The 22,063-nt window shown below is 39.2% G+C and overlaps 1 protein-coding gene across 14 annotated transcripts in view; it reads right to left on the reverse strand.

Annotated features, from left to right (window-relative positions):
* The window catches only part of SIPA1L1 (signal induced proliferation associated 1 like 1), a 348,723-nt gene that overhangs the window by 133,949 nt on the left and 192,711 nt on the right, over positions 1-22,063 (reverse strand). For 11 of the 14 annotated variants that reach the window (XM_033107759.1, XM_033107746.1, XM_033107752.1 and 8 more), the window contains one exon: positions 15,871-17,670. In XM_033107759.1, the coding sequence (XP_032963650.1) occupies positions 15,871-17,368 (1,498 nt within the window). In that variant the 5' untranslated portion in view covers positions 17,369-17,670. Of the gene's footprint in view, positions 1-15,870; positions 17,671-18,321; positions 18,982-22,063 lie in introns of those variants that run through there. The other 3 variants (XM_033107754.1, XM_033107758.1, XM_033107755.1) reach the window with 3 other exon arrangements.

Genomic DNA, 22,063 nt, shown 5'->3' on the forward strand with positions numbered 1-22,063 from the left:
AAACTCTCCCTATCATCTGGCATACTTGAGTATCTCATTTTTGGTTTTTTCTAGAAACACTCTTCCTGGCTTCTAAGGCTCCACCCTCTCCTGATTTTCCTTGTACCACTCTGGGAGTTCATATTCATACTTCCTCTTCCCATCCTCAGTATTCCAAACACTCAAAACTTTAACTGCCATGTCAATATTGACAACTCTCAGAAGTCTACATGCGACTCCAGACTTCTCTAAGCCCTCGATCTCTATGTCTACCTAACGGAACTCTGTTTGTCCCGTGGGCACCTGCAGAGAAGTGAACCTATCACCTTCCACTCAAACCTAACAGCTTTCCCCGCAGTCCCAATTTCAGTGAGTGTTACCACATTCACCACAATTGTGCCAGCCAGAGCCATTGTCATGCCCTGCGAATTCTAATTCCTACATCTCTCTCAAATCTATCTACCCTTTCTCCATTCCACAGCCACCGACTTCCCATCATCATTTGCCTGGATGTTTGTAAGTCTTCTGTCTGGTTTGCTTTTATCCAATTCATTTACACAGCAGCCAGATGATCCTTCTAAAATGCAACTCTGACCGTCACTATAAGTTTAAAATCCTTTCCTGGTTTCCCAAAGGTCCTTAGATACTTTTCGTGGCTTCCCAAAGGCCTGCACAACCTGTCACCAGCCTAGCAATTCCATTTCAGCTTAGACCTTCCCATCAGCCTTCTAAACTCTGAGAACCAACTATTCTGAACTTCTCAATTGTTCAAACTCACTGTGCCCTTTCTCACCTGAAAAACTCTACCTAGAACATTCGTCCCACAACTCTTCTTTATTTGACTAAGTCCTCTCCTCCTTCAGGTCTCATCTAAAATAGTACTTAGATATCCTCTAAAAGAGTGGTTGAATACTGGGGCAAAATGAAAGTGTTTACTTTGCATGTTAATACTAATTATTTAAAAGTGTTAAGAATACATAAAAATCAAAATTAGTGAAACCAAATATTGATATATTTCAAGTACAAAAATATAGAAATGTCATAACACAAAAATGTAAAATTTTTAAGAAACAAATATTAAACACAATTATTTTAGTGTAAATTATCAGATAAAACAATAGTGTTATTTAAAAAAGAAACTAAACCTTACATAAAAAGGAAAAATGCTAAAAAGCAAAAAATTGAAGATCATTTAAACTTTGTTCATGTGTCATCATCAACACCCGACTATATTCTTGTGCAATTTTTTCCCAGCTGCTAAAATAAGTACATTTCTGAGTTGGGGGAATGTTGATGAGATAATTATAAAGTAACTTGTAACACTTTCTTCAGTCTCTATCATCAAACAAACCCATCTTTGGTTGGATAACTCTGGGAAGATCGTTCAAAACTTATATGTGTGTTTGTACAGAAACATCAATCTTTTTTATTAAAAAAGAGCTCTTGCTATTACAGCCAAGAAAGCATTTCCATTTGGTCTTCATCTATTTCAGTTTCATTGGTGTAGATAAAGATTCTGGTCTGGTTTCCTGTGTTAAATTCACTATTATCATGATCAGACTCTGCTTGTTCATAAAGTCTTTTGACTTGAGTAAAAATTACAATAAAAGCCTTGGATTTTTTGTTTTGTTTTGTTTTGTTTTAATCCACTGTCCATTTTTCTGCTTCTGAAGATTATAGAGGGAAAAAAACCAACCCTTTCTACATAAATACTTTATTCAATTCAAAATCCTAAAACAGTGTAATTCTCCAGTAGAAGCGTCAGCAGTGACCTTATCCTGAATTGCTGAGTGCTTAAACTTTGATCTCAAGACAAATGACTCAGATTTTTTTTTTTTTTTTACTAAAATACCAGCCTTTTAGGGATACCCTCCGTCTGGTCCTTCTGGCCACTCTTGGCTCTGCCTGTCCTTCAATTTCACTGGACTGCAGTACCTTCCTCTGAGGACCACAGCCTTTGGGCAGCACCCCTTACTTGCTCCATGCTTCTCCCTTTTTAATTCTTCCCTACCATCCATCTACCTCCATCCTTTGCTAGTGGAGCTCGCCACCTACTGCAGAGAGCTCCTCCAGCCAGACCCACAATCAACTTTGACTTTGGGGGGGGAGGAAGGGGAAGAAAAGGAACAAGGACAGGGGAGCTGCAGTTGATGAAAGGCCAGGAAAACTTTAAGGAGAGAATTCAGGATGATCAAAGTCAGAGGAAGTGAAGCAGAAGGGAACAGGGAATGGACACTCAAGTCAGGTGGGTAAATCTGCTGATGTATGAATTGAAAAACAGGTATTATACCACCAAAAATAACGATATTTTAGTGCCAACCTACAGGAATGCCAAAAAGCCACACTGCAATCACTATATTAGAATCATATAATGCAGTGGAGTGAGGCACTGTGCCAAGCACTCTACTATTCACATCAACCATAAAAATACAGGGATTTCCTTCTTTTTTTACAGATGTGGCAACTATGATTTAGAGAGAATAAGTCCCTTCCCAGCCACAATTAGTAAGAAGCAGTATCAGAATTCAAACACATTATTTAACTACTGACAGCAAAGCTCATTTTCTTAGCCATTATAAGATACACTATCTTCCCAAAAGTTTCTAAAATTAACTGTATTATGACTTTTTAAAAAGTTAAATAAAAGTAACTAGCCAGCTCACACATTAAGCTTTATTCCTCGATGAGCGACAGAGCCAAGGTTTCACTGTGTTTAAAGGGAGAGGTATTAATATCTTACCATGTATGGTTCATTTCCCCCACCTTCATTTTTCATGTTTAATACCTAAACAAATGTTTACCCTGAAGATTTCTCACTGGTTCTGGTTCTTGAGTTTCAACAAGAGTGGTACAAAGAGTGCCAGTGAATAGTTCTGCCATCATTAGGACATTCCACATAAAGAGCTCTATTTCCGGTTGACATGTCCACAATAATAAAATTTCACATTCTTAGGGGAAACAGTAAATAGTTCAAAGCTATAGGTAAGTAGATCGAATACAGTCACATCGCCTGGTTATGAGCTACATATAAACATGTGTGCCAAAAAAGGCAAAAAAAGTTAAGCCTGGTATTTTAACTGTCAAGGAGGAAAGAAAAATAAAATCACAAGAGGCTTTAACCAGCAATTTTGGGATTGCTTGTAATGGTTTTCATAACTGCCGATTCTGTATTAATATTTCAGTTGTACATTTCCCTAGGGACGTCAACATAATCTGGACTGTGTACAACTATGAACAAAATTACTTTCACTTTTTTAAAACAATCTGTAAAGTTATAATTCACAGCTTAAAATATTTCTTTAGAATTGTTCATGTAGAATTTTAAACAGGGAAAATAAACTGATAAACACAAGTCAAAGAAATAAAAAGCTAATTACTCTCTCATGCCTGACAAAATTAGCGACATTTCTGAAGCAAAAAATGGTCATTAGTAGAGCTGTAATACATTCATTCATACACTGCTGCTGGCACTGTGAATTGGTACCAACCACTTCAGAAACCTGTGTGTGTGTGTGTGTGTGTGTGTGTGTGTGTGTGTGTGTGTGTGTGTAATATAGCAATATATGTTAGAATCACAAAAATGTTCACATTCGTATCTTAGTTACCCTGACTATGCAGAAGGAAAAATGAAATGTTTTCTAGAAAAGGCGTCTTATACCACTATAGAAAGCGGGTACAACAGATACTAGTACTAAGCAGACAGACTTGGGCCTCATTATGTATCAACAGGTCAAAGAATGGAACAATTTACTAATTTACTAGCTGGGATTAAAATGATGTCACCATCTTTGATATTTTAAACCCTTATTTCTTAAAATAGTCTACTTGGTGGGCTACAGGTGTGCCACTGTCAGTGCAGACAACAACTTTGACCCTCAATATTCTCCGTCGCTCAATGTTTTCATTAGATAGAGAATAAGGATGAAAGTAGGAGATGTACTCACTGTACTCACTGTAGCCCATGGTTCTATAAAGTTGTTTATCTCTGCCTACTGGGTTCAAGTTGTTCAGATGTTTTTGGTTTGTTTTTTTCCCCATGCAACCATCTCAATATGACTAATGACTAAATTAGAAAGGACAGATCCAAAAGTTAAGAGAAATTTTTTTAAAAAGGCAGCAGGAGCATATTCTATTTTTAAAATGAAACACAGGTTTGCAAAAGTGGAGGTAACGACAGTCCAACTGTTAAAGAATGGCTCTTTCTGAGGAGAATACCACTCAGATTCTCAGTCTCTGGCCCCCAAAAGGCTCATCTGAATTATAAGGATGGAGCTTCCATAAGAACTAAATAGCCTAAGACTTTGCAACATAATCAAAAACAGGTCAGAGTAATGGACGGGGACACCTACACAGGACGGGCTACCTGCCAGGAGTCTGTCCTAAAGCACTCCATTAAGCTTCTTATGATTATTGTCACATGAGAGTAATTGCCCACATTTACAGTGCAGAGTACTCAAGTTCCAATTCTTCTTTCCATAGTAACTCTTAAAAGTGGGGGGGTCTATTTGCCAAAATTGTATGAAGTTGTGGGGCTTAAAACCACACGTAACTAAGTAGCCCCTAAGAGCTCCCTAACTTGCCAATAAAATGTAGACTTTAACATGAAGTTATGTTGACATTAATAAATTATATCAAAATGATTACAGAAGAAAATGCAAAGAAACTTCTATTTGAAACAAAGGGAAAATAAAGAGTAACAGAATCAAAGTGAGAGACTTTTTTATTGGCCATTATCAATCTATGACAAATAGCCAATAATTATATTTTTAAAAATCCAATCTCACTACTGATTGAAGGGAAAAAAATGTTTTTGATCTATAGTAAATGTTCAAAAATAAAACCTGTAAATATTCAAAGTAGGCAAGAAAATGTTAAACTACACAGTCTTTAACATATCAGCTGGACCTTTCTAGTCTAAGCTTTCTTAAGAGCAATTTGGCATAAAAATCAAGGTTCCTGTCAAGTTCACACCATTTTATTTACAGGGTTCTACTTTACTGAAATAATTTGACATGTGGGAAAAAAATTACATAACAAGGTCATTCGTATAAGGCCAGAGGTTTTTAAACTTGTCTATGGATAGAAATTGGCGGAGAGGGCTCATCAATGAACTTCAATGAAAAAAACTATACTTTCATTTTCACTGATTTCTAAATGAAATGTAGTATTTCCATCAGTATAAATGTAGGCAACAAACTACAGTAATATTAGCTGTATAAGTGATTTTCAACAACTATAGAAACCATAGATATTTTCATATAACATTACAGTTGTGGCAGACATACCAAAATATCAATTATGGTCATCACTACTTTGAAATTATAGTACTCAGACCTGATGCTAGATCTTTTGTTTGCCATTATATTTTAATATGCTTGGCTTGCTTTGTACTTTTATTTAATGCACTTAGAAATACTATTCTAAGGAGAATCTAGAGATTTCACCAAACTGAGAAAGGGGTTAATAGAGGGAAAAACTTGGAATATCTGATGTAAGCATTATTTATAATAACAAGAAACTGGAAAACCTGAATTTACAACAATTGGTAAACTTTAAATAAATGATGGCATAGCAAAATTACGGAATCACAAAAAAATATCTAAAACTGTATTCAATGATCCTTATTTTACTTAAAAAAATGAATATGCATGTATTAAAAAAGACGAGACAAAAATAAAATCACTAGTAATCACACGATATATTTTCTTATTTTATATAGTTGCTAATTTTTCTGCAATGAATATATATAACCTTATAATAATAAGATTTTTTTAAGTATAAAAATATATTTGGTTTGCAAATGGTCAATGAGCATAAAGAATATTATAAAAGGCTGCATATTCATATAACTCTACTTTTAATGTTAGTTATACTAAATCAAATGCCAGCTTAGGGGGAAAAGGTATTTACAATCCAAACGAAAGAAATTATCATGAGACACCTGTCTCTAACTCAATTTCTTTATATTTAAAACACCCTTTGTACCTCCTTCCCAGGGATCACGCAGCAAGATGTCTTCCTATGTAAAATGCTTTTGAAGAATTTGTAAGGAAGTCCCTCAGACACAGCCAGAAACCAGTCAAGGCACAAGTCATTGGTGCTCATGGAGGCAGGGACCATGCCGTGTGTCTCAAAAACTCACCACAACCCCATTTTTGTTGACTGACTGTCCATATGAATCGTAGAGGTTGCAGCTGCTGATGCTTTTACACCATCCAATGCTGCTACTAGACTTGAACGCAGTTAGGAAGACTTCTCCTCTTACCTCCCCCCCAACCCCTGAAGCTCAGAGGAATGGCTTCCTGTACAGACAAGGGGGCTCCATTAGAAGAAGAAAGGAACTGCTATAATAAAGCAAATCTTTTTTGAGCACCTAATTTCGGCGCTCAGGGTGAGGGGCCCAGGAGTGTCTGAAGTTATAATATGATGAGGTATGCATTCAGAAAATAGGTGCCAGGCTTTAGTACATGCTACAAAGTATACTGAAATAACAGATCTAAGGGGCCCTTATTTTCTTGAGACTGCAAAACAAAAAGCATAGACATTCTTTGGAATATGGCAACCTTCCAGTAAAGATGGCAGTCCCTTTGATGCATACTGCCATTCTCATAAGGCTGGTTCGTGTGGTACCGTGGTTCCCCGAAAATAAGACCGAGTCTTATATTAAATTTTGCTCCAAAAGACGCATTAGGGCTTATGTTCAGGGGATGTCATCCTGAACAATCATGCTAGGGCTTATTTTTCAGTTAGGTCTTATTTTGGGGGTAACACGGTAGCTGCTGTTAATGACTATACTGGAAGGATTTTGTTTTTTTACTTTTCATCTTGAATGCTTTTAGACTTACAGAAAAGTTGCAAAAATAGCACAAGGAGTTTCCATATATCCCTAACCCAGTCTCCCCTCATTGTTACCATCCTCTGTAATTATATAGGTACAGTACAATCATCATTCATCAGAACCAGGAAATTAATAGTGGTACAATCCCATTAACTAAAGAGTTTACTCAAATTGCACCAGTTTTCACCATTTCACTATCTCTTTCAGGTTTTGAAACCCCATTCCAGATCCTGTGTTGCAGCTAGCTGTTATATTTCTGCTTAGTCCCCTGCTAGCTATAACAGTTCTCCAGTCTTTACTTGTCTTTCATGACTTTGACAACATGGAAGAGTATTTATCACTCAGTTTGGGTTGTCTGGGGATTTCACACAGTTGGTTTGAGAGTATGCATTTTGGGCAAGAGAACCACAGAAAGGACGTAACCTCAGCGCATCATTTCCCGGACTTCACGATATGGACCTTGATTCACTTTGTAAGGTGGTATTTGTCAGGGACCTTCACCATAAAGATACATACTATCTTTCTCCTTGTAGTTTACAAATATCTTCAGAGAGATACTGTGAGATTATGCAAATCCTGCTTCTCCTCCTGTTTCTCCTCAAACTGTCACTCACTGATTTTAGCATCCATCAGCTGTGTCTAGTAAAGTTTACAACAGTAAAAATCAGTCTCCATAGTGGTGTTTTTGGCTTATGGGGATCAATTGGTGGTCTTGGTTAATTTCCACAAAACCACGGTCACCACACAGACTTGTTTGTGGTCTCATTTCCTGAAGAGAGGAAAAGGAGCTGCAACATATTATTCAGTGTCTGGCATATAACATAAGGTCATACACACAGAGGGCCCTTATTGCCTCTACAAGATGCTATAAATCCAAGATACACTGGCTCCTCAACTCAGTAAGTAATTCGCATATTTCTCATCAGGACCAAGCGTGCATTCAATTGTGAAACATTTACTGAGCCTACTTAATCTGTGGTCCTTGCCTTCAAGGAGTGCGCAGACTCGTTAGGGACCAGTACTCGTCACAGAAAGCACTGTGCAAAAACAAAAAATGCAGGGTAACTTGGAGCAGTGGTGGGAGAATCTGCACCTTGGGAAGGAGGCGGGTGACACAGGCATTACAAGCCGGGAAGAGGCAGGAGCTCGTTAGGTGGAAAGAGAAGAAGGGAGAACAGCCCAGTCTAATGCATGCACTGGGGCGAAAGAGGAAAGGCAGCTCCATGCAGGAGTGCAGTGGAGCATGATACAGCCCTTCCATCTCTGGCACCCATGTGGATTTCCATTCTGCACCTCGTTCATTGCCCTCCCACTCTACAAGGACACATCCCTGTTATGAGGTCTCACTCCTTTTTTGACGCTAGCCCTTGGCCCTCCTGTGTAAGGCGAGGCCAACTGGGGAAAGAGACCCACACACAGCGCTTCAGGGACACCTGCCACCTACACCAACTCTCCTCGGCCTTTGTTCATAAATGGGGTAAGATGATTAGACAACTAAGGAAAACCAACAGCATGAAAGAGAAAAACAAGAAAACAGAAAATACAATTCAGAAGATACAACTCATTCAAGGAAAAGACTTAGATAAAAAATTCTAATAGCAATGGAAAAATGTGAGGTATATAAAATAAGGATAAGCTATTATGAAAAATAATTTCAGGAAACAAACATAATTGGCTCCTGGGGAATAAAGCTACAGTTTCTGAAATAACAGTGAAAAGACTGGGTAATAGAATGTAGAGAGCTACCTATCAATCCCTTACTCAGAAGATAAAATATAGAACAAAAATTTTTTTAATTGAAATTATGAAAGAAAAGCATGGCCGATAAATCCAGAGCTTCCACCTTCCATCTAAATGGAGTTTTGGACAGAGAAAATTGTAGAAGATTTTCTTTTAAATAATTTTTTAAAATCAGGGGGGAAAATGATGTTCAATGGCTTCTCATTTGTCTTCACAGCATGAATGGCAGACTGTAAACCCTATGAAGACAGGTGTTTCTGCTTTTGTTCACCTCCAGGCACTACAGCTGGTACAGAATAAATGCTTAATAAATATTTAATGAATGAAAGGCTCCAGCTATAGCATCTTTGGATCTGCTACAGTTTCCAGCCCATCCACACTCCTCCTGGGCAGCCCCATCCAGCAACTGAGCACGATCCAGGGAACAGGGCGGGGCCATTACTGCCCAACATAGACAGGGCCTCTAATGCTCACTCTTGGCTCCACTGTGTTGGCTGCGTCTCCGTCAGATCTGCATGATGGTCTGAGACTCCGCCTGCCCACTTTTGCTTCCCTTCCCTTGTCCTGCCTGGTGTCATATCTGCATCATGGACTGAAGGCTTTCCCTGCTAAACTCTGCTGCCTTCCCCTTTTTTTCTTGCACAGGCATTACCCCCAAGTCCCTAACAAACCATGTGAATGCCCGTACTGTCTCAACATCTGCTTCTCAGAGGACTCAACGGACACAACGTAGTACTTGTTACACGATTAAATCATAAATTTGTTCTATGATTAGATTGTACTTGGCAAAGGCAAGAGGTTGGATTTTGAGTAGGGTGGACTAGAAGAGCTGGAAAGACTGAGACATCTATTGCTAGAATCGGGGCAAGAGGCAAAGAGAGCCTGAAGTTCTAGAACTGGTAAGGGGACATAAAGAGCAGGAAGTCAGCAGCAATTAGAAGGGAGACAGAAAGGCCTTTCCGGCTAATTGGAGGTTGAGAACAATGCAGAGAGAGGCATCAAAGAGGCTTCAGTGTTTCAAATCCCAGGGACTGATAATAATGGTGCATTTACAACAGCAGGAGGGCCGAGATGAGGGAAGCCTGCTTAAGGAGAAAAACGAAGGCAAAATCTGTGCACATGGTTTTGAGTTGCCAACTAGAGAGCCATCCAGGTGGAAGCAGCTGACAGCCATGAGAAATGCAGCGAGAACTGAGCAGAAAGCTTGGGAATAGAGGTATTTTATTTGGATATAATTGTATACGAATTATCTTTTCCAAAAAGAAATTTTTGAGGAGTTTTTGATTAATTATAAAGGAAATATGTAAATCATGCTAAGGAAATAGAAATAGGAAAGTAAAAGAGGAACGGGGGAAGAAATGTGTTAATAATAAAGGTGTGTATTGCGCATCAGGTTTGGGAGTTGAGGTAAACAGGAGATAAGAGTTAAAAAAAAACAAAAACCAAGCAAACAAATAAAACATACCTATCACATGATACGCATTTGGTAGCTACCAGAAAACAATTCCTGGCACCAAATTCAAAAATGAATTTCTCACATGGAACTTTTTTAACAGGCTGCAGAAGAATGATATAATGGGAAATGTCTTCACCATGAGTTTTATTGCAAAAGCAAATTCTGTTTTTGTATGACTGGATCTTAAAACGATGCCCTTGAATAAAGTCAAGGGTTTAAACAAATGTGGCCGCCGGACAGTCTATCTTGATTTTAAAAATAAAACATATGGAGGAGCAGGTGAGGCACATGCCCTTTTAAGCAACTTCCACAAATCTCTGCACTGAGATGGCTCAGGTAATATGAAATCTGGAATGCCTTCGAGATAGATCAGAATTCAGACACTCAGTGTTGGGACTCAGGAGATCACAGCCAAGAAAGGAGAGGATGTTTGTCTTTAAAGGAGCAACCATGCAAATTTCCATACACAATGACCTCCTTGCTACCAGAAACCCTGAGCAGATAAAAAGACAGAAGCAAAGCATTGCTAGGTTCGTTTGTCAAGACGCTATCGAGTGCCCCAAATCCCCCTGGGAAGGACAACATAATGAGAGAGCAGCCTTCAAACAAATTTTACACAGTTTATGTGATCACAATAAAATGTAAAAGACGAGGACATTAAAACAATAAATTATACAAACACAAAACCTTTCCCTGTAACTTTGGCAGAGATTAAATGTTAAGTTCAAGAGCACAGAGCCCAACATGGTTCAGTGAAACAGACCTGTTGACTCGAGTTTATCACTTACTTAAAATATAAGACCGTCCACATCAAAAAAACTAAACATAGAAATTATCCTTAAAGAACTCTGAATTACAAGGCGTTCCACACTACTTTCCTCAAGTCTAATGTTGCTATAATCACTGAAGGACTTTTTAAAAAAATAAGCACGATTTTTACAAATAAGCCTAGCTGTATGGTGTCCCCTGACGTTCCATAATATATGTACCACACAATGCTCCACTAAAATGTAATACGTAGTTACTTAATGATGCTCATTTAACAAACTGGACCTTGAAGTATATAGTTCCTGATAGCAAAATGGAGAATACATCCGAGTGCTAAAGCTGTCACCTCAACTACAAATGAAGTTAAGTGCATATATTCTAAAGAAAAGATGTTAAAAATGGCCAATTACAAGAGGATGAGGAGTAAAGAAAGAAAACTGGATGTTACAACAGCAACTAAAATCCCACTTGTTTGTGTCCTCAAACTGATGATCCTGGCTGAACCCGATTTGATGTGGGTGTGTGCGTGTGTGCGTGCAAACACAAGTGTGTGGTGGGATGAGGAGAGGCGGCGGTGTAGGAGGAGGAAGGAGAACAATAAACAACAATCCAATCTGGTGGCTTAGTTATCAGGAGCCTGAACAGGTGCACAAGCACTGGGTTTCCCTCTTTTCAGGAGTGGGAAAATATTCTTAGATGCGCTTCCGACCAGATAATGGCAGTATCTCCCGGCCGCCGGGCAGCAGAGAGAGACCCTTCCTTGACACAGCATCTTCAGTAATTTGTTGAGAGTGACACCCCACCTAGCAGCAGATAAGCCTATCAACATTTTGATCAACGGAGCAACAAACACCACTGCCAAGGCAACCCGTGGGCTCTTTTCCATTCCAAGGCAACCCGTGGGCTCTTTTCCATTAATGCATCTCTCTGAATGGGATTCAGGGAGGTCATGCTTCAAAGATTGTGTATTCAGTGCGAAATTGAAAACGTCCCATGTGGCCATAGCAAACGAGGTGAGTAATGGCTAGGAAAAACGTCTCTTCCTAAATAAGCTATGTCAGCTATAAGTAACATAATTATCCTATAACTTAGTATTTTCCACATATAAATTTCCTTGGTTCTTTGATCATGGTAACTACGAAAATAAAAGCTAAATATAAAACAAATATGTACTGAAAGGGAGATGACCAGATTAGTTTTAATACTATCCTACGGCCTGGTCTGTGCCTCTCTTGGAAGGCTGTGGCTGTATCACTTAGACTGATCACAATAACAGCTTCACCTTGGGGTCCTACGAGCATTAAGTGAGGAGATCTGCATAAACACAAAGTAATAACACCATAAATGTCAGCTGTATTACTACTGTCTTTTAATCCTGGGTGAGTCCCCATAGAAACATCACACACACTAGCAAAACAGCAAAGGGAAATGAACAGAAGAAAGGACTGCAAAGAAAAACAGTAATGGTGTGTTGCTTATTTTAATAAGTGCAAACAGTGGGATTCCTCTATCGGTCTAGCATCTTTCTAGTGGCTTGCATGTTGAAGTCAAATGTCCTCTAAAGTCTAACTTTTCAAAATAATGATGTTTTTAAAAACCATGTGATATTAAAAGGTGACTGCAGCTTCACCAGCCAAACACATCTAAATTTTACATATAATGTTGACTATAGAGTATACTTCAGTAAAGTGAACTTTTTTGTTCCACAGAGACTTAGCCATAATGAAGTCAGGAATGCATTAAACAGAATGGAAAATATATGGTGAAACAGAGGTTAAAGTGACAAGCAAGTCAGGAGCGCTACACCCCATTGCTGGAAGATAAATTACATCTGACACTGATGGACTCCTTCAACAGGACAACTCACTTTAAAGTTCTGATTAGGAAAAATGAGTTAGTGTACTAATTTCAGTGAACGAAGTTGTATACAAAAAATTGTAAGACAGAATTAGTTGACTATTTTATACAGTGATAAAAAGTGTAGATATCATATGTGTTCTAATATACAATTATACGTTAGGAGCTTAATTTCAGCTTCAAATGATATTAAGAGTCATAATTTGTTGTATATTATTGTATTGTGGTAAATGACCTGCCCGATTTGGAAGTGCTATGTTGTGTGGCCCAAGAAAACATAGCTGGCATTCTCTGTCACTGCCCTCCACTGAACCAACTTCCTGGCTTAACTACTGTTCACAGTTCCCTCTATAAACCAGGATGACGAATGTCCAGTGGCACCAACAGGCAATCTCCAGTGCCTCACACACAGAATTTCTGCTCCCACCAGCTGGACTTCATGCTGACAAAGAGTCGGCTGTGTCTTCCCAAACCTGTTTATGCCAGTTGACTTGCTACTGTAATTATGAAATTTAATTAAATGTTATGAAAGCTGATGGAATATGAGCTCAAAAGATAAATCTTGTTTCTACTAAAAACTAAGTAGAAGGCTTTGGAAAGACTTAACAAAGGCAAGTCACTGAAGAGAAAACTGTTGCATTAGATGTGGGTGGGACAAATATAAAAAAAATGAGAAAAAATATATGAAACCTAAGATTCTGTAAGATTCAGCTTGCCTGGCTAGTGTCTGCGTTTTTGCTCTTGTGGTTTATACTATTAACACAACGTAGAATTCAAAATAGTAGAATCACTGTCACAGAAAAGCCCTTGGCCTCACAAGAGTTTGGCAAATATATTTTTATATATTTTAATGAAAATAAAACATTTTGAATATGTACATTTTTTTACAGATGTAACTGATATTTTCAAGTAGCCAGTTCCAATTATGTTGAACAAGAGGGTGTCTTCCATGCTTCAAATTAGAAACTACTTTGGACTAGTAGCTTTTAAATTTATGAAGTGTTATAAGCTAACCTGGATTACTCTGGAATATAAGCGTTCAAATTTTTATCCCATACTTTGGAAAGATAAAAATACTTTAAACAAATTTCTACCAGATTTAAACATAAAAATATACTCCTTCCCTTTAGACTAATATAGTAGAAAACAGACAGAACACAGCGGTTAGGACAGAGCTCGGATCGGACACATCAAAAGTAGAATCCTGGTTCCAACTTTACTAGCTCCTCAACAGCTTAACCACCAAGGTCACTTATGCCCAGTGTTTGCATCTGGTAAATGCCATCAATAATCGTACCTACCTCAATGGGCAGAGAGAGGCTGGAATGAGAAAATGCATGTCATAGCAAATGCTTAGCAAAATTTCTGGTGCATAATAAGTATTCAAAAATGTTCATTATTAATATTATCATAGTGACTAATAGGGAAAAAATGCCCATTACTACATAAATAAGATTGTAACTATGTTCTCTCTCTCTCTTACATTGAACTCAATGTATTGGTTTTTAGCAAGATGGCCTCCATCTATAGACAGCTTCCGAAATACATATGGAAAATTTCCCCCGAGGTGCAATAAATCAGGTGTTCTCAGAAAGGAGCAATTTTACCTCCTAAGGGATATTTGGCAATGCCTGGAAATATTTAAGTTCATCACAGCCGGAGTGGGGGCAGGGGACACCTGTTGGCATCTAGGCTGTAGAGGCCAGGGACGCTGCTAAACATCCTGCAATGCATACGACAGCACCCCTTCCGAAAAGAACTATCTGGCCCCAAATGCCAAGATGGCAACATTGAGAAACCCTGTATCTTAAAGGACAGTATAAGAAGGAAGTGATTTCTGAAATCTTAACTCTAGAAAATTATTCTGAGAGAATAAAGATTGCTTAAAAATGAAGTTGGGGTTTTCATTCTCATATTGATTCCAGGACCCCTGCCACAAATATTCAGCAGACACAGATACTCAGTAACAAGACAAGACTCTTTTGGTCAATAAGCTTTTGTGAATAGGGTCTATCATGTAATAATCTTACGATAAATTTTATTCTAAAGTGGGTAATGTCATAAAGCTATAATGAGTTCTAGAAATGCAACTTCATTCGGAAGAATAAATGTAAATAAGATTCAAAAATCCCAAAACAGTAGGTGGGAAATCCAAACATTGCTGTGGTCCTTCGCATAGAGGGGGCCTCTCAGCAGGGCTACAGATCACTGAATAGATGAGGGTAAAGGGGATAAAAAATAAGGTGATGGAAGGAGAACTGACTCTGGGTAGTGAGCACACAATGTGATATACAGATGATATATTATGGAATTGTACACCTGAAATCTATGTAACTTTACTAACAATTGTCACCCCAATAAACTTTAGTTAAAAAAAAAAAGATCACTGAGCTCCCAATAGACCATAACTGCATGTCCTCCTTTGGCAAGCATCCTGCTCTGGGTGCTTGCATGACAAACTCATTCTTTAAATAACAATGCTGCTCATAAACTCTTTAGAAAGTCGCTGAGAGTTCATTTAAACTACTTACTTTTTAATAAATCACAGGGCCTTTCTTAAAAATATGGGATAAAACTGTATACAAAGTACAATCTAATAATATATGTATATATTTTCCCCCCACAAAACAGAAAAGACTTGAAAGTCACAAACATGTTAAAAGTACTTATCTCTTCAGTGCCCCATTCAAATTAAGACCTAAATTTGATTCCTGGCTCTGAGACTCATTGGGTCTGTGACTTTTGTCAAATAATGTAACTAATTTTCACTAAAATTCCTGTGAAATGGAGAGGAAGGTATTACATTCGATGAGAACACTGAGGCAGAAAAATAGTCCTGTTCTGATTGTGAAAGGCAGCAATAAGATTTTTGGTAATCCTTAAGATGAAGCTATATTTAAAATATTTTCAACTTTATCTAACATTTATCCCTAAAGGTGACACAAGTCTTCTACACAAAGACTATAATTTCATCCGCTAAATCAAAGGACTTTTTATTTAAAAAAAAATTAATATTTAATATACAAGACATTTTAATACCTGAAAGGAGAAAGTAACTCAAAAATGCAAAAAGAAATACATGGCGGCAAATACCTATTTTACTGTTTTACTACCACGAAAAAGAAGGAGTTCCTGAAAATCTTTATGTCACCAATAAAAAAACCAGACAGACAGTACTCTTTTTCAGAAAGCACAGCACAGAAAATTAAAATAACAGAAGACCTCTACTTACCCTTCTGGTAGAAGAATTTCCTGTAATAGTAGGCGCCGAGGTCCACGTGTTCCACAATGTACCTTTTCACGCCATCCAGATGCAACACCACGTTTTCCTTGGGCACTTCCAGCACTGCCACTCCTGCATTCGTGCAATGGGAGCTGAGTGCAGACTCAAAGGAGGCACTTTCACATCCACTAAAGGAACCAGAATTTGATTTTGACAGGCTGATTTTCCTTTCACCTTCTCCACCTATCTCATTCCGAAAATAAGGGCAGCTCATTACCAGTTCGTTGCTTTTATCATCTCCCTGGTCCATGCTGAGGCTTCCTTTGGAATTCAGGTCCTCTGTGCTGCCCATTGGGGAGCTAAAACTGACTGAGTGGGACAACGGTCCTGAGACCAAGGAAGCCACAGCAGCTGCTGAAGCCCCCGTGGTGGTATTTCTCCGCTTAATAACATTGTGCCTGTTCATAATCGCCTCATTCAAGTCAAATAATACACTCTGGACGTCGTAGTGGGCAAAGCACTTTGGACAAGTCCAGGGCCTGACAGAATCTTCTGATCGGTTATCTTCAAGATCCGATGATTTCCCAAGTTCATCAGCTTTGGCATTGCGTAATTTACGAAAAATGGATGAGTCTCCGGTTTCAGACTTGGAACGTCGCTTGAGTGGTTTTTCCCTTTCCTTAAAGAGCCTGAGGTTCTCCCTCTGTGAGATGGGCCCATCTATAACATCCAAAGAGAAACCGGATCCCTTGCCCCCACCGGTGATGAGAAAGTCACTGAGCTTGGTTGGAGTTGGACCTCGATCAGATTTGTCATCTTTGTAGCCCTTTAACAAATCAAAGAAGCTCTCTCCGGATGTTCCCTGCTTATCAATTGAAGATGTGCTACCATATTCCCTGTGCAGTGATGGCCCAGTCTTGTATGTGGGCGAGATACATTCATCAAAGCTATCCACGTCAAGTTCACTTATGGTGATATCACTGTTACTCCGTTGTCGTATTCTGCGAAGAGCCTTTCTAGGGGAGCTGGGATAGGCTTCAGGCATGAGAAATCTGGAGTCCATGTTCTCCGACGGTCTCGTCTTGTTTTTCAGCGTGTTCTGTATGCTTTTTAACATGGCTGAGTCACTGGAATTGAGGCTAACAGAACTTCCCTGACTCACAGGACTGCTTTTGGAGGACATGCTCTCAAGGCAACTTGAGGTTTCTATTTCCTGGCTTGAACGACTAGATTCTTTTACGTTTTCTTTCCGTGGGGGCCAATCTGCAATCCTTGCTCTAACCCCCATCTTTGGGACCCCGGGGGTTGAGGTTATATGGTGAGAACCTTCACTGCGGGGGGGCCCCACAGGAGCCATGATGGAAGACCCCAAGCTGCCATTTTGGGACCTGAAACGCCGCATGTAGAAGTCATCGGTGTGGACTTTGGGAGGGCCATCTGTGCCGACGACCGAGGCCCTTTCGGTGGCAACAGGCCTCTCCGTCTGGGACCGTTTCAAGCTGGTCATGATGTAAAAGCAATCAGACTTAAATCCCTGAAGAAAGGACCATCATATCGAAGTTTTAAATGGGCACGTCCCTTTTGGAGAACGGTTTCCAGCAAACACAGCAGTTGCATGAGATCTTAATCTTTTTCATTTAAAGGTTAAATGGTGCTTTATTTTCAAATTTCTGAAAAATCCAGATCTTCAAAACATTATAATCCACACTAGTTCCTTTGCTTCACTTTAATAGATGGCTTCCTTTCAGAAAAAACTGAATGGAACTTGTATTACGGGGACTCTGTGATTGCCATAATCCCATGCTTTCTCTAAAAGACAGAAGGACAGTTAGAATTAGCGTTTGATAAATACATCTAAAAATAAATATTAATATAATATAAATAAATGCAATTGCCAAAATCAGACACGTGAAAATAAAAGATTCCATAATGGCTGTGGTTCACAGTTCACAACCCATATATTTTAGTAAAGCACGTTTGAAAGAAAGGAAGAAAGTGAAAGCATTTACTAAACTCCATTATTTAAATTATACGTATTTTAAAAGACTATTAATACTTCAGCTTAATTGAACTGTTTCATATAACTGGGGAAGAGGGGGTGGAATCTCATTCTAGGACACTAAGGTTTTTACTCCAAGTAGACTCCAATGATCTCTAATAAGGTAGAATATCCTGAACCACCGTGCTGGCCAGATAGTCAAGACATAACCAACAGTTTAGCATTTAGAGCAACGTAGTGTCAGTTTTTCAATAAGACTAAAAATTGAAAAATTATTTTATTGACTATGTTGCAATGCTCACTTTTTAACACCTTCCATATTTCAAAAGCTAACTCGTCTTTTGTTTCTTTACAAAAGCTTAACATAGTTGGCAAGAGCAAATGCAACAGAGGAAATAAACAGGGTTTTCCCAGAGCCATCATACCATGAGCACTCTTCTGTATTTTCCCCTATTACTTACCCCGATGAGGCATATTTCAGAACGAGTACGGCATTCAGCACCACCTCCTCCCAAGCTGTCTCTAGAGTCATCTACTCCTAAAGCTAGAAATATTTCACAAATCAACAAAGCCTGCACTTCCTTACCGATGGCAACCTACCCCACCCTTCGGCGCTAATTTAGGAGGACAGCAGAAACAAAGTGCTGCTATGGCTAGACCTCTTCTTACTTCCCAAGGAACTACAGAGAATTGTTAACGTCCTTCAGGTGTTGGGCGAAGAAAACCAACTTCCTCAGGAGCACGTCGGCCAGGAGGCAAGAGGCACAAATTCGGAGTACAAAATCCTGCCCGGTAGTGTACATCCTGAAAATAAAGGCAGAGGACCCTCTTCCAAGATTCCACAAATTACACAAGAGGTGGCCTTTAAATTCTTGCCAAATCCATGTTTGGAAAGATGCTGCTGAACCAGCACTGCGCTGACAGGGCTGCATTGTCTACAAATCACGGCTGACACCCCGAGGACGACCCGAGCGCTCCCTGCACTCCACGCAGCGGTAACAAGCACTTACTTCCACGATAATTAAGCATCTCGCTCATCGGCTTCCTGCCTCCAAGGCAGCCGCTTTAATTTCTCTTGCAGTACGCAGCATCATTTTGGAAGACTCGCTGCTATTTAAAGGCTGGAACATTTAGGGGTGTTTCAAAAACTGCACGTTGCCTGCAGAATGCAGGGCCAGCAGAGCTCCAGCTGGGCTCCCAGGGGCTGGCTGGGCAGCCGGTCAGATAAACGCCAATTGTTCTCACTCCCACTCTTCTTCCCCACCTTTTGTGAAGGGGATAATGGTTTCGAACTGCTACCTAATTAAACCTGGCTTTTGCGCCTACTAGATACTTCTGCTGTCGCTGTGATTTCCTTTTTTGTTTCAGAACTTTACAAGCTACTATTGAACAGTAAGCCTTCAAGCGGAAGAACGTGCTAACTGTTGCGTCCGAAGGCAGCACATGTGGCCATAGCTAAGGTTCAAGAAGGCCCCTCCTAAAATGGAAGGAAACCAGGCAACTGAACCAAAATGCAAAGTAAGCACCAGTCCATCTCCAAAGGAAAAAAATCTTTTGACAACTCAAACCAGAAATTACGAGCTATTTTGTAACCAGTTGGGGGGGAGGGAGCTGTATATTTCAATGAAATATCTTTCAAAGAAAGAATACACCAGCATAAAGAGTAATTCTAAGTGGATTCTTATAAAAACCAGATGCTTTCAATGTTTCTCACAAGCTCATAGAAATCAAAATAAATCACTTATTATTCCCAGAACTTTCATTCTCTACAAGGCCAACACTCCAGTCCCACCGTGATAAAAGCTCATTCTTGCCACAATTCATTTCCCTTGGAAAACAGTTTGTTGCAGAACTGTCCTTTGAGGTATACGTGAAGTCACAGCCATTGCAGAAGGAACCTGACAGCCAGCCCTAAAATACAATAAATTGGACTGACTTGGACATGCCCAGCTGGGCCATCACCAGTACAGACTCCTCCTCAGAACCGTCCCATATGCTTTGTGTATTTTTAAATGGGTTTCTAAAACTCTTATTTTAAACAAAAATTTCTTCACAATTTAAAAGAAATACCAAGCCTAATTACATCTTGATTATAACAACTCAATTCTTTTTTTAATTTCAAAATATAGATGGGCACATAAGAGGCGAGTGTGCTCACAGGTAAACTTCAAGACAGACAACTAAGTTAGACGACAATTTTTTTTCTGTACTAAGGGCCTTCTTTCCCACTTCCACACTTTCATTCCCTCCCTCCCTTCCCTCACCCTTATTTATAGCACCACCCCCCCTTTTGGTGCAATACAAACTTTGGACACTGACTAGCATATATAGAAATACATATGCTGTGCATTTATTAAGCTACTAGTAAAAAACAAAGATGTCAACCAAGTGTGGAATACAGGCGTACCTCGGATATACTGCAGGTTTGGTTTCAGCCCACTGCAATGAAGCGAGTATCGCAATAAAGTGAGCTACAATCTTTTTGCTAGGGGAGGGTCCTGCCTTGAATTTGTAAAAAAACGCAACATCTGTGAAGCACAATAAAGCAAAGCAAGATAAAACAAGGTATGATGGCAGATCAGTAACACCTAAAATCTACTCCGTAGGATTGATGGAGATAGCAAACATATGCTGACAATTATTAGCAACTGTCTTGATTATCAGCAAACCCGCCTGAGCACCATTAAATATGGTAAAAAGCAACAGAATTAAACAGTAGAACAGTACTAACTTATAGCATGTCACCTCTCTGTGTTGAAAGAGCAGGGTATATAAAAATATTTCCTTTGTTACACGGGTAACTTTACAGCTATAAGTACTATTAGAGTCCATGGTAGATCCGTTTAGCTAGAATACCAATCCTACTTTTAGGTCAGCGAGTTGTTGGAAACTGTACCAGAAAACAAGATCTAGTCGTATCAGTTGAAAGTCTTTTCATCACTTGTAGTCTATCACAAGGTAACCCATCACCCTTTTCTGATAAAGCCATTCTGCTCCAAGTGCTTTGTCCTCTCCTCTAAACCATCCCCAGCCTTTCTGCATTCTCTTGTGAGTGTCAACCGCACCCCTGGTGCCAGGGATCTTTGAGGAAACAGTCCCTTCCCTCAAGGACAGACACGGGTGTAAAACAGCCCTTGTCATTCTGGCTCTTTGAGACCCCACACTCTTGACTCCCCGACTCCTTCCTGAACTGTCTTCTCTACACGTCCTTGACAGCCCTGTGCTTCACTTTCCCTTGCTCTCTCTCTCCTCAACATCATCGGTGGGCTCCACTGAAAAGCTGGTGATTCCAGGGTGGTATCCTTGGCTTACCTCTCTTACCATTCTTCATAGTTTTTGTATTAGGATGCACATGAGCCCTGAGTGCCTTAGGCTGAGACGGCAGGCATGGGTCCCTTGGAGTAAAAATATTACCCTGGAAAGCAGGGTGTGGACATGGTTGGATCACAATTGCCTGTGCAACTGAATGAAGACAGAATGAAATTACTTGGGGCGATATCTGCATGGTAGCCAGTACTGTCTGGTGACGTCATAGGTACTCGCAGCTTTAAAGACCATCTCTATGCATCTCTCTTCTACCTCCAAATCTCGACTCATGACCCGCTCCCCTACACTCCAGATAAAATATATGCAAGCGCTCATTTGATGTCGTCCTTATCTATTTTCTACAATGAATTAACAAACAAGCAGAAAAATGAAGAGAAAAAAATTTCCAAGAAATAAATAGATGGTAAGGAAGTGAGAACAATAAATAATTCAAGGAACCACACAAAAAGAACATGGGAAACTTCCTTTGTGCCAAGGGCATAAAAAATAGTTTAAAGGCTATACAAGAAGATGTGGGAAGGAAAAAAAAAAAAAAAAAAAAAAAACCAACAACTATAGTTTCTTTCCTGAAATGATTTAAATACAATATGGTATATTCACTGAAAAGATATAGCATTCCTCATCAAATACTTCCATTTTCTAAAATGGTATGTTGTGAGATTCCTTAACTGGTATATCCTCAAATACAGGGCCAACTCTCACTGTTTAATGATGAATAACTTCAAATGCCCCAATAATCCAGAACTATACAATCTTAGAATATTTATGAACATGTCAATGTAAACAGTTTATGAAGTTGCATACACAGATTTAGAATACTCATAAATATTCTTACTTTAGAATGTAATAGAAAACTTTATTTTAAAACAGAACTAT

The sequence above is a fragment of the Rhinolophus ferrumequinum genome, chromosome 6, assembly GCF_004115265.2.
Source record: "Rhinolophus ferrumequinum isolate MPI-CBG mRhiFer1 chromosome 6, mRhiFer1_v1.p, whole genome shotgun sequence".
Taxonomy (NCBI): Eukaryota; Metazoa; Chordata; class Mammalia; order Chiroptera; family Rhinolophidae; genus Rhinolophus; species Rhinolophus ferrumequinum.